The sequence below is a fragment of the Camelina sativa genome, chromosome 17, assembly GCF_000633955.1.
Source record: "Camelina sativa cultivar DH55 chromosome 17, Cs, whole genome shotgun sequence".
Taxonomy (NCBI): Eukaryota; Viridiplantae; Streptophyta; class Magnoliopsida; order Brassicales; family Brassicaceae; genus Camelina; species Camelina sativa.
Window position 1 is genome coordinate 31,501,896 of NC_025701.1, and position 11,982 is coordinate 31,513,877.

General features: G+C 34.7%; 4 protein-coding genes across 4 annotated transcripts in view; 1 reads left to right on the plus strand and 3 right to left on the minus strand.

Annotated features, from left to right (window-relative positions):
* Window positions 4,092–5,744, plus strand: LOC104758516 (protein IQ-DOMAIN 14-like). Its single transcript, XM_010481396.2, has 3 exons — window positions 4,092–4,564; window positions 4,735–4,938; window positions 5,031–5,744. Exons 1-3 carry the CDS (start codon window positions 4,211–4,213, stop codon window positions 5,523–5,525), a joined length of 1,053 nt encoding a protein of 350 aa, XP_010479698.1. The 5' UTR covers window positions 4,092–4,210; the 3' UTR covers window positions 5,526–5,744.
* Window positions 5,835–8,145, minus strand: LOC104758517 (pentatricopeptide repeat-containing protein At1g51965, mitochondrial-like). Its single transcript, XM_010481398.1, has 2 exons — window positions 7,320–8,145; window positions 5,835–7,207 (listed from the first exon to the last, which is right to left on the minus strand). The coding sequence occupies exons 1-2, from the start codon at window positions 8,076–8,078 to the stop codon at window positions 6,005–6,007; spliced, it is 1,962 nt and encodes a 653-aa protein (XP_010479700.1). The 5' UTR covers window positions 8,079–8,145; the 3' UTR covers window positions 5,835–6,004.
* Window positions 9,183–9,560, minus strand: LOC104759964 (putative B3 domain-containing protein At1g51970). The gene has a single exon (XM_010482826.1). The coding sequence runs from the start codon at window positions 9,558–9,560 to the stop codon at window positions 9,183–9,185; it is 378 nt and encodes a 125-aa protein (XP_010481128.1).
* The window catches only part of LOC104778123 (probable mitochondrial-processing peptidase subunit alpha-1, mitochondrial), a gene marked incomplete in the record, with an annotated part of 4,416 nt that continues 2,488 nt past the window's right edge, over window positions 10,055–11,982 (minus strand). The window contains 9 exon segments of the mRNA XM_010481399.2: window positions 10,055–10,374; window positions 10,467–10,579; window positions 10,696–10,745; window positions 10,877–10,947; window positions 11,047–11,116; window positions 11,337–11,434; window positions 11,562–11,628; window positions 11,712–11,789; window positions 11,876–11,982. Coding sequence (XP_010479701.1) covers window positions 10,328–10,374; window positions 10,467–10,579; window positions 10,696–10,745; window positions 10,877–10,947; window positions 11,047–11,116; window positions 11,337–11,434; window positions 11,562–11,628; window positions 11,712–11,789; window positions 11,876–11,982 — 701 coding nt within the window.

Genomic DNA, 11,982 nt, shown 5'->3' on the forward strand with positions numbered 1-11,982 from the left:
AAAAAAAAAAAAAAAAACTAAAATATTATGTTATGCAAAAAAATTTACATTTGGAAAAATGGAGTAATGTAGTGATTAAAATCTTTAAAGAGATAGATTTTCCCAAGTTGGTCATGGTCCTCGTGACATAAAACTTAGGTATTGTAAATGTGTATCCATTTATTCGAGATGCTTTTGGTCAATGTCGACAACTATACTCTTTACTTTGACTTATTTATTCACTAAGTAAAAGTCCGCGCATATACGCGGATTGCTGTATTAGTTATGCTAATTAATTTCAATTAATTTAATAATTATAAAGTTTGTCAATGTGAAGCGACCTTAGTACAGTAGCAGAAGGTAAGTCCATTTGTAGAAGTCACTATCACACCCGGGATCGAGTCCTGGCTCCTGCGAATGTAGGAATTTGGCTAATGGACCGGCCAGTTGCGGCCCAACGGTTGACAAAAAAAAAAAAAAAAGTTTGTCAATATTTTTAGAAATGTTTCTCTCATCTATCTATTTTCAAAAATGTCCATTTTTAAATATGCAAAATTATAAAGTTTTATAAGATTTATTTCTAGATAGTACGTACTACTTAGAGACTCGATCCAAATATTTATAAGGTTTTTTTTTTGTTTTTGTCAAATTTTTAAGGTTTTGAAAGGTTTTTAAAAGGTATTTATAAAGTATATATAAAATTTTACACACACACATATATATATATATAGTTTATATATTTTTCTAAGATTACACGTATTTCAGTTTTTCGTGGCATTTTTAATAAAAATTTTAAAAGGCGTAGTTTTCAAAAGTGGTATTAAAAAAGAGGTTTGAAATTATATATATATATATATATAACAAATAAATTTCCTAAATTCAATAATCAACTTTTATTTATTCAAATCATTACAATATCAAATTATATAAAATATTTTAATATAACTATACATGCATATTTATCAAAAAAAATTATTTTTGTATTGTTCAGCCTGCATAATAGACCTCTTTTTGAGATAATGTTAGAAATACCATTTTGTTGATACCCCTTTTCAAAAATACCAATTTTTTGGTTATTTTTATTTTTGTCCTCTTTCACACAATTATGATGTGTTAAATTAACTTCTAGAATTTTTTGTTTTTGATTTGGATTCTCTATTTTAGATGTAGGATATAGTTTTGAGGGGGTAGATCGACCCTCCCTCTGCAACTGTGATCCGCGCGAAGTCGAGAGTCGAATCTCGCTCCCAAATCACCACCAAATCGTCCAATACTCGAAACCCAAGCCTTATACATCGGTAGGAACCTGTATCAACCAATCCCAGTAAGAAAAACACACAAACAAGCAACAACAAGAAAGAACAAGGGAATCAAAGGCTTAGATTAGCCGTGGTCATGCACTCACCTCTCTGCAGAAAGATTCTGACCAATAAGAACGAATTCCCCCACTCCTAGCAAGCTTCTAGCTCTTTCCCAGCCTTAGATCTCCCAAGAACAGCAAGAAATCTCACCAATCTCTCTCAAAAACCTTTAGGAACTAATTTCTCCATTTCTCTTTCTCTCAAGCGCGTAAAACAACAAAAACACGACCCTAGGTCGTTTTCCCTCTTTTAAACCTCAGTTCAATGGTTTCCTTAAACCAAACCGGCCAGAAATCGATAATTAAATCGAACTGGTCGAACCCGAAACAGACAGTGTCGATCGACACCCCCACAAATTTACCAAAAATTGGTTTGCGGGTGTTACAGTAGAGGTTAGAGAGAATTAAAGAAAATTAATTTAATTATTGTATTACAATAGTTTATTTTCTTAAAACATTGCATACTTTTACAAATAAAATAAGTATGTAAGAAATAATCAAATATCTAGATAAACAATAAAGATGATTTCTTTAGTGTGAGAACTGAAACCAATTCTCTCCTTCCGAAGTGAGTTAAATGTGGAGGAGCTTACCACCGTTAAGAGTCCCGAACTAAATTGAGAGTGTTTGAATATCAGAATTGTATAGTATAGCTTGAGAGATAAAAATGTTCGATCCCTCACAACGACTCCCCCCTCTACTTATTTATATAGACCACTTTATTACCCCATTAATGCGTAATTATTAAGACATGATTTTTGCGTCCTAATTAATCATCTTTAATGCGAGAATCTTTGACCGAGTCCGAGCTGTGAGCTGACTGCCGTGTCACTTCTCCGCTCTCTTCCTATCCATGGGCCTGACGGGCCTTCCTGAACTACATCCTTAGCCCACTTGATATGTCCGGCCCTGGGTACAACATTTAGTTTGATTATCTTATTGTGCAATGATCAAAATTAATAATTTTTAGAATCTGCATGATATTTTTTTTTGCCATCAAATTTTTATTATACATATGTAATGTAATTTTTTATTATTATCATATGTTAGTTAAAATTAAAAATAATAAGAAAACAAAGAAGAAAGGAAACAATACATAAAACAAAGAAATAAAATTGAAAACACAATATAAGATATATCTAACAAAATATATAATTAAACACTTACAATGAGTTGTAAAAAAAAACACTTACAATGAGTTTTCAACTCATGCAAAAATATTAAAAAAAAAAGTATTTAGAATTTGAGATATGGTGGAGGAGGATGTATGAATGGTTATTTATAGGATTTGTAGTGATAGAAGTTATTTCTAAAATAATTTAATTAGAGGAGTTACAATTTTTATTGATAGTGTGTTTAATTGAAAATGAATGGAGGAAACAATAGTCAATTCACAATTTATTTAATTTCAGTTATAAATTAGTAGTAATTAGCAAAATTAAAGTATGAATTTTCAGTTACAAATTAGTAGTAATTAGTGAAATTAAAGTATGAATTTATATATATGATTAAATGTGTTGTATTTTAAGTTTAATTAAAAATAAATATTATATTTTAAAACATTAAATATCAAATTGACCAATAAGTAGAGATCAGAACTCTACTTATATATATATGATTTATCTAAATTTGTTTGTAGTAGTATATTTACTCTTACTCATTAACGAAAAAAAAAAGATACAGTACAAGATTGTAGAAAAAAGGAGTAAGTACTAAAGAATTCAAAAAATGGTATCCGTAAAACGTTCAGTTACCCCATTTAAACCGATCAATCAGTACACTGATTATGTTTTAGCCATTAAGAAGAGACAAATCTTTATCTTTTAATCAGCGTTTCAAAAATGGAGTTATTGAGGGAAATGTGACAATTATGGGAATTACGATATAAATTGTGGTAGTCGGTGAAATCTTAAAAACATTGCTCCATATAAACAACATGAATGCATTATTGTTTTTCTTACTCGTGTGAGATGAAAACTTTGTAGGAGGCAGAGAGACCACTTTTGTCATTTGAAGGCGAGTTCTACATTTTATATTTTTCTCTTTTGTAGTCATTGTTTTCTCTGCACATTTCATAATATTTTCGTCTTTTTTTCTTTTCGAGTTTTGTAACGCAAGACGAAGATTATGGATGTTTTCTCGAATTCAATCAGAAACAATTTTTTTTTCTGTCTATGCATGAAATGATTTTTGTCTTCTCACTTTTTTCACGAGGATGTGTCAGATCAAATAATTTTTGAATCTTTTGTTTTTTTCTTCAAAACAAATGTTTTTTTCTTCAAAACAAATACTAGTTTTTTTGCCCAAACTTTTTATTTATTATTACTAACCAAATTATGCTCTCTGTGAATTATGCAACATTCGCATAAATTATTTATTTCCTATCATCCTATTCACGTAAAATTATCACTTTTTAATATTGCATATAATATATATATACTTTTAAATTCAAATAGCATGATAATTTCGTACTTTTTTTTGGTCATAACAAGTATTGTCAGTTCATTGCTGTTTCATTTTCTGTTTATCTCATGATTACAGTGTAGGAACCTTTCAAAATACATCCATTTTGTTCATAGTAATACTCTACTTTTAGCTATATTCATGTGAAATCTTTTGGATTTTTATGAGAAAATATAATAACAACAGACAAAAAAATGTGAAATTTTTTAACTAGTGATAAAACCAAAGTTTGAAAGTAAATAAATGCAATGAAAATTGTTTTCTCCTCTCTGCATTCAAAACGTTATGTGTTTGGGTATTTGTGTATTTGTCATTCTTAGCTAATTTTTTTCTTTTTCTTTTTCAGAATCAATCACAGACTACCAAAAAAAAAACACAAGTGTTCTTGATTCTTTCTTCCATATCGAGATGGGTAAAGTAGCGAGATGGTTCAAGGGCGTGTTTGGTATAAAGAAGAGTACAGAAAGAAGTAGCGTTTCCGGCGGCGACTCCGTCAAAGACGGCGATCATTCCGGCGAGTTCAATGCTTCGAAGGACCCTGTTTGGTTGACAACTTATCTGACGGATACAGAGAAGGAACAGAACAAGAACGCAATTGCGGTTGCAACTGCTACGGCCTCAGCCACAGAAGCAGCGGTTTCGTCGGCCAAAGCGGCTGCGGCAGTTGTTAAACAGACCAGTGAAGTAAGAGCGGGAGATATTATCACCACGAAGGAGTGGTGTGCTGCGGTCAAAATACAAAAAGTCTTCAGGGGCTCTTTGGTAGTTTCTCAATCTTCAAAACTATTTTTAAAATTCTTCAATGATCAAAGTAACGTTCTAGTGTTAATATTTTGATTACAGAACACATGTTGTCAGATTTTGAGATTATTTCTTCAAAGATGATATGTTTTCAAATGGATAAATTAACAATTTTTATTTGTAATGGTTAGGCGAGGAAAGCGTTAAGAGCTTTGAAAGGTATAGTGAAGCTACAAGCTCTAGTGAGAGGATACTTGGTAAGGAAACGTGCTGCTGCGATGTTGCAGAGCATACAAGTTCTAATTAGAGTCCAAACTGCTATGCGATCTAAACGGAACAATCGCTGCCTCAACAAAGAGTACAACAACATGTTTCAACCTCGACAATCACTACATGTAAAGAACTAATCTCATTTTTTTTTTTTTTTGGCTCTCTTGTTCTTTAAGCGAAAAAGAACAAGGATTTAAGTGTGTGTTTCTGTTTATAGGACAAGTTTGATGAAGCGAGTGAGAGAAGTCCGAAAATTGTAGAGATTGATGATACGTACAAGAGGAGATCGAGTTCGAGATCGAAGTCCAAAGAAGTGCACAATGTTGGTGCAATGTCTGAATATGAAGATGATTTTGTTTACAAAGAGAATGACTTGGAGTTGAGTTTCTCGGATGAGAAGTGGAAGTTTGCTTCGGCGCAGAACACGCCGAGATTGTCGCGCCACCACGCTGCTAATAATCGCTACTATGTAATGCAGTCTCCTGCTAAGAACGTTTTGTGCGACGATGGAGGCAGTTTGAGTACTCCTGGCTACATGGAGAAAACAAAGTCGTTTAAGGCCAAGGTGCGTTCCCACAGTGCGCCACGTCAGCGAACTGAGAGGAAGAGGTTGTCGCTAGATGAAGTTATGGCCTATAAGAGGAGCGTTACCGGCGTGAATATGCTGCAACAGCAACCGCCACGCTATTCTTGTTCCTATAATCCGTATTGAACTCCAATGGACGAATTTCTCATTATTTTTTCTATAATCTTCCTTTCCTTTTGTTTTCAATCTTACTATTATTGTACATTTTCTTTCTCGTTATTTTTTAAAAACGTTCTCGTGGGTTTAGCAATTTGTTGTTTTGTCGGTTTTAGCAAACTAGGTATGTAATCGTGTTCTGAACTTCTAATTCTACCTAATTCAAGCACAAGCAAACATTGAGCAACCTTCCTTAACCAGTAATTTCAATAAAAGTTTAGTTCTTCTCATTGAGACAATTTTTAAGACCTCATTAATCGTTGATAATAGCCTAAGAGCAAAACCTTCAAACACAATGTGTTATTCTCCTGATTCAAAATTTCTAGTACTGGCACAAACTTGCCAGCAGATTATATAATACTGACCTGATCATCAAAAAATTCAAGAGTCTGCAGTTTCCATTCTTCAGCTAAGGATCACACTCAAACCTCATTTCGCTAATTAACAGACTATAACGGGCTGACCACCCAACCAGTTATTGGATTCTTCCTACGGATACGAGATTTCCCGTGAGAGCCAGATTGCAACCGTTCAAGCACAGTGTAAGTAATTGAATCCGGAGTGAGTCCTTGCTGTTTCATCTTTGTGTACAGATCAACTGCTTCCGCGGTTCTCCCATTCTTCTCTAGACAATCAAGCAAAATGTTGTACGTCACAATGTTCGGTTGACATCCTTTGGCAAGCATCTCTTCGAACAATCTATATGCCATTTCGACTCTCTCTGTTTTCCCAAAACATTCCATCAGAGTGCTGTATGTGACCACATCAGGGTTTAATCCTTTTTCTTGCATCTCCTTGAATCTCACATGGGCTTCATCAACATCACCATTCTTCCCCAGACAATTGATCAAAGAGTTATAAGAAACAATGTCGGGTTTATAGTCACTCTTCTCAAGCTCTTCAAAGATGCTTATAGCGTGATCAACTTCTCCTACCCGACCAAAACTAGAGATAAGAATATTGTAGGTGAATATATCCGGACAAGGACCATCCTTTTTCATTTTCTCGAAGAGATCATGAATATGAGATATTTGCTTTAGCTTTCCTAGTGCAGAGAACACAGTGTTGTACATCATAGTATCAGTAACTACACCTTTCTCATGAATCTTGCTCAACATCTCTATAGCTTCAACAGTTTTACCCGCAACGCACAAACTCTCTAGCATCGACATGTAACTATCTCTCTCTCCTTTCACAGGGAAGCTCCACATATCACAAAATAGCCGGTGAGCCTCACTTACATGCCCTAACTTGCTCAACGTTCTAACCAAATAAGAATATATCCCCTGAGTCATATATCTTTTCGACATCTCCACAATTCCATCTAACCTCACAAGCTGACCTTCAGCTACTAAGAGATTCAAAACCAAACTATAAGTATACTCGTTAGGTCGGCAACCCGTTTCAACCATCCTAGAGAAAACCTGAATAGCCTTATCAACCATTCTGCCTTTTGCTAGAACTTGCATCAGAGTATTGTAACCAACAACATTAAGCGTAAGCCCTTCAGTTATCATCTCATTGAATAAACCAACAGCTTCACTATACTTCCCAACCCTCCCCATAGTCCTGATCATAATCGTATAAGAATACTCATCTCTTCTACAATGCCTCTTCTTCATATCTTCGAAAACTTGACAAGCCTGATCAATCTGACAAAAGGCTGCACACAATTATACATAAAACTCATAACTGATAAATAAAAAAAAAACCAAAACTTTACTTAAAAGAGTTGTGTGAATCCGAGCTGTTCAAAGGAAGTACCTTTTCATCTTTAGCTAAAGCATCAAGCAACATATTGTAAGCGAAGATATCAAGTTTATGCCCTCCTCTTCTAATCTCACAATACACATCAAAAGCTTTAGACGCATCACGAGATCTTAAATAAGCTTGAAGGAGACACTTGTAAGTGAAAGAGTTCATCTTCAAATCCCATTTCTTCACCAATCTTAAACACATTTGTAAATCTTCCGTGTCACCGAAGAAACCAATTAAGATATTCACAGTTGATATATTCCCAGAAACGTTAGATTTCACCATGGAATCAAGAATCGAGCGAACACGATCGAATCTGTCTGGGAGATTTGACCTAGAGAGGATCAAAACGATGCGGTTGTAAAGAAAAGGGTCGTTTTGAGAATTAGGACAAAGAGAAGGGACGAATTTGAAAAACTCTACGGCGAGGAGAGGTGAGTTTAGGGATTTGAGAATCTCTGAAGCTTCGTCGGGAGTGAGTGAGAGTGAGAGAGAAGAGAGGTAATCAGAGAGATCAGAGAAAGCATCGGAGAGATTAGTGGCTCCGGTGATGAGATTGGTGGCTCTGCAGATGAGATGACGGCGAGGTAGAGGGTAGCCACGTACGTCGGCGGGGAGAGGATTAGGAAGAGAAACTTCGGCGGAGAGAGAACGGCCTGAGGGTGATGATGAAGTGACTTTCGCGACATATTTGGTGGCGTAATGCCGGCGGTTTGCTCTGGTGATTGTATCGACGGAGTTTAAGAAACGGCGGCAAAGAAGCTTCATTTTTGCGGCGGAGAAGGAAACGAGTTCTCTCTCTCTTTGATTTGAGTTTTGGAAACTCTGACGTAAAAGAGACGATCGATATTTTTCTTTAAATGGGCCTGAATGGGCCGTAAATTGATTACTTATAGTTATTATTAAGTTTAGTGTTTAATACTCCCTCTCTCTCACAAAGATTGAAGTTTTAGAGAATTTTCTTTGTCCCAACAAGATTGATGTTTTGAATATTTTTAATAAGTTTTTGTTTTAATGATTATGCTGTAGAGTGTATGGAGTGTAAAAGTGGGAAGGTGGGAAAGTGAAAAAGTATTAGAAAAATAAATCATATATTCTCTCTGTCTTAATATGTGTGTAAAATCCTAAACTTCAATCTTTGTGAGACAGAGGGAGTATTTAAAAAAAAAAATGTTATACACCGAATGGATTTTGACGAATTCGCTACACTAAATGTTATAAGAGAACTTTTTTATTGTGTTTTGTATTATGATTTTACGTTCTTAAGGCTTAAAATATGTTTTAATCCAATGCAACTGACTAACTCTAAGAGTTTGAGATGTATTTGGAGAGTTTAAAAATTACTTATATCCATTTTGTCCCAAAACAGATTAAAATTAAGAAAACATTGCATAGTATTTTTTTAACTTCTGCAAAAAAAAAAAGATGGTAATTGGATGATTTTTGGATCTGCGTATAATACAACCTATATTTAGTAGTAGGTAAACTTGAAGGAGACAAGGAGTCAACTTTGGGTTTTGTTGATATACTGCGCGATGATTATGATCTCCACCAGATAGACGTAAAGCTTTAGCTAGTACATGGAAGTGCATACCATGGCTTATATATATAAGTTTTGTTTGTTTCATGGTAACATGTTCAGACACCAATTTTTTTTTATGGTAAATTTTGTTATAGATTTTTTTTCAATGAATATATAGAAACAATAATATCTGTGATTTATTACACCAAAAAATATTGTTTCTATTTGCCATATAACTCATATAACTCACATAAAATTAAAATACTGTAATCAAAATTGAAAACTCTTAAATAAATATGTAAAAGTTCTGTGATATTTGAAAAGAGAAAACAAATAAGATAAGAGAGGGACTACTTAATATGGTGAAACAAGAATCTTCGAGACCACTTATCCCACGTAAGTCCAATCTCATCGTTTGGTTTGTAACCTTTTGCTTTAGCAATAGTGTACCATCCTCCTCTCAACATATAACAGCCATTGCCCTTGACCAGCGTTAATGTGTAATCATCAGATTCATGACCTTCCTCTATAATATGGAGTTTCACATCAACACCGTTTCCTAAATTCTCGACCAAACCACGTCCTATCTCCCGAAGTATTGCTTCAAAATCTTGCTTCGGTAGAATAAGCGAACCACCGTGATGGAGATCAGTCTCGGTTAAATTCTTCTTTAGAACCCATGGATCATATGGAGCTAACCCCAATTTCAAATTGAGTTCTTGAGTCATCCTTGTGTATATAAATATTTTTTCAATTGTGAGTATTAGAGATTAAGAAGTATAGCTTTAATACATTCTGTTTTATATATTTAGTTTTCGATCATAATAGTACTTTCCATTTTTCTTCTCTTTTTTTTTAATTGTTTACGATTTTAGTACTTTTCCTTTTCAAGGAGTTCCCACAAGTGTTTTAAACTTTTGCTCTCAAAGTTTACAATCTTTTACTTTCTAATACGAATGACAAATTTACATTTTCTTAAAATTATTCAATTCCATCTTTCTCACCCAAAAAATTTCCTTTGTACGACTATTGTCGAAGTTTTACATTCCTTTTACTTGTCTCGTCTCTTTTTTGAATGAGTGGAAAACAATTAAAAATTGGCAAAACCCATTGTATGCATCCACAAGTCTTTCCCTGATCAAATCTCAACTGCTAGAGCTACTAACATCCTCCGGTTAACATATGCCAAGTAAGAAAACTGAGACACCTTGTAAACAAAAAATGACACCTCAAGTTGTTTGCATTACACGTAGTAAAGTAAAAGATTATTTATTGGAATACAAAATACTCTTGAAAAATTGGAGAGAGACTGACAGTAAAAAGTCCGCCATTTTTTCACTGTAGATGGAAACAAAATCCATTTAAATCAAATTACGACACTGTAATCTTAAAAGAAAATTTTTAATCGGTTGGGTCTTCTTCTGCTCCCAAAGATCTTCTTTATTTTACAAGTCCCAAAATATTGTTGATTTGGTTTTTTGTTTGTTTTGTTGCTTCAATGAAATTTGCTGCTGATGGTGTCGTAGCTCGGAACAGTCAACACTACCAAAAACATAAACAAAAGTATTAAGACTCGAGATCTATAAGCAAAAAGCATTGGACTAAATTAGGAAAAAAGTGAGACTTGTTTTTACCATCTCCGAAGGCACCCATTGTCAAAGGCTTTGAAATAACTTTGCTGGTGAAGTCTGCAATGTCCTTCAATGTTAGTTGGTCTACTGTCTTCAAGAATTGATCAACTGGTTTCCTGCAAGATTTTGTAAAAACAAAAATCGTGATGTCGGAATGGAAGAAAGCTACTATGAATTGAAAGCTAGAGTGAGCTTTTTCTGGTTTTTGAATGAAATGTTTGCGTGTACATACCTCTCTCCGTATGTAAGTATCTGTCTACCAATGTCTTCTGCTTCAATCATCTGGCAAAGGAACACCGATTTAACGAGTTAATAACATCTACTGGTTTGAATCGAGTTAAACAAATTGGCAACATGTTTTTCAAGCAAAACGGTTTTCTATAAGTGGAAGCTGAAAGCGAGAGATAGAATACCCGAGATTCCAAATTCATCAGGACTGCAGATTTTGTGGCTGCCTTGGCACGATCAAGATGTTGCTGGTTAACTGTCAAACATATAAACATGAGGAGAATGTGTCATAGATATATAAGAATGGTTTCAACTTGTTATATTAAGTGAAAATGGAATAAACAAAACTGCAAACCTTTTCCTCCTGCAACATCTTTCAGTTCTTTAGCTGCTAATTCAATTGCTGTTGCCGCGAACTCAGGGCTCTGCACTCATGGATGTAAATCATATGACTTTATTTACAAGAGTACATTTCCGGAAATGAAGTTGTCAGCTAACACAAACTGAACAACGCTTGAAACCCACAAAACTTAATAATAACCACAAAAACTGGAGTCCCTTTTGTACACATCTCATTAACGGAGAAAGGTAGATAAGTGATAAAAAGAAAAACATAGCAAGCAACAACAAGATCGCTGAACTCACCGAGCAACCATAGATTCCAAACAATCCAGTGTTGTTAAAGATGCTAGTGAACGCAGTGCATGATTGAACCTGCTGATATTCGTTTAGAACACGGCGATCTGTAACCAAACATACAAACTTCTATCACTATTACTGATCGTTTAGCAGTGCCAGAGAATGTTTCGTGAACTAGTCCAATAAAAAATATTAGAATAAGCACAAGAAAAAATACAAGATTTAACTTACAGAGCCACGAGTGCATTCCTTTTCCAGGACCTCCCGCAGAGAATGAGCCACCTCCTCCCATAAGCATCTAATAGCAATTAGATTTACATTATATTACTTCTTAACTAGTAAAAATTTGATCGAAACAAGTGAAACTTAACGCAATGGCACCTGGAGAACAGTGGCTGTGACTGCTTCTTTCTCGTTATTCCAGCCAGGCACCTCAAAAGCAACCGCAAAGTGTGTAGCCTGAGAATGGAACAACAAAAGCTCAATTAGAACTGTGAAATGTGGAATCTCAGACACGCTTCTGATGGGAAATCTGTCATGAATACCTCTCCACCAGTATGTTGGCGGAAATCTCCACCGACATACTGAGATTTTGGCTCCACTTGGCGTGGTACATTAGGTAGGTCCGAAACTAATGGCTCAGCAACTTTTA

Coding starts and splice junctions, on each gene's coding strand:
- LOC104759964 (XM_010482826.1), bottom strand. CDS start 9,560: ATGACTCAAGAACTCAATTTGAAATTGGGGTTAGCTCCATATGATCCA.
- LOC104758516 (XM_010481396.2), top strand. CDS start 4,211: ATGGGTAAAGTAGCGAGATGGTTCAAGGGCGTGTTTGGTATAAAGAAG. Junction 4,565..4,734: donor AAGTCTTCAGGGGCTCTTTG/GTAGTTTCTCAA, acceptor TGTAATGGTTAG/GCGAGGAAAGCGTTAAGAGC. Junction 4,939..5,030: donor AACCTCGACAATCACTACAT/GTAAAGAACTAA, acceptor TTCTGTTTATAG/GACAAGTTTGATGAAGCGAG.
- LOC104758517 (XM_010481398.1), bottom strand. CDS start 8,078: ATGAAGCTTCTTTGCCGCCGTTTCTTAAACTCCGTCGATACAATCACC. Junction 7,208..7,319: donor CTTTAGCTAAAGATGAAAAG/GTACTTCCTTTG, acceptor GCCTTTTGTCAG/ATTGATCAGGCTTGTCAAGT.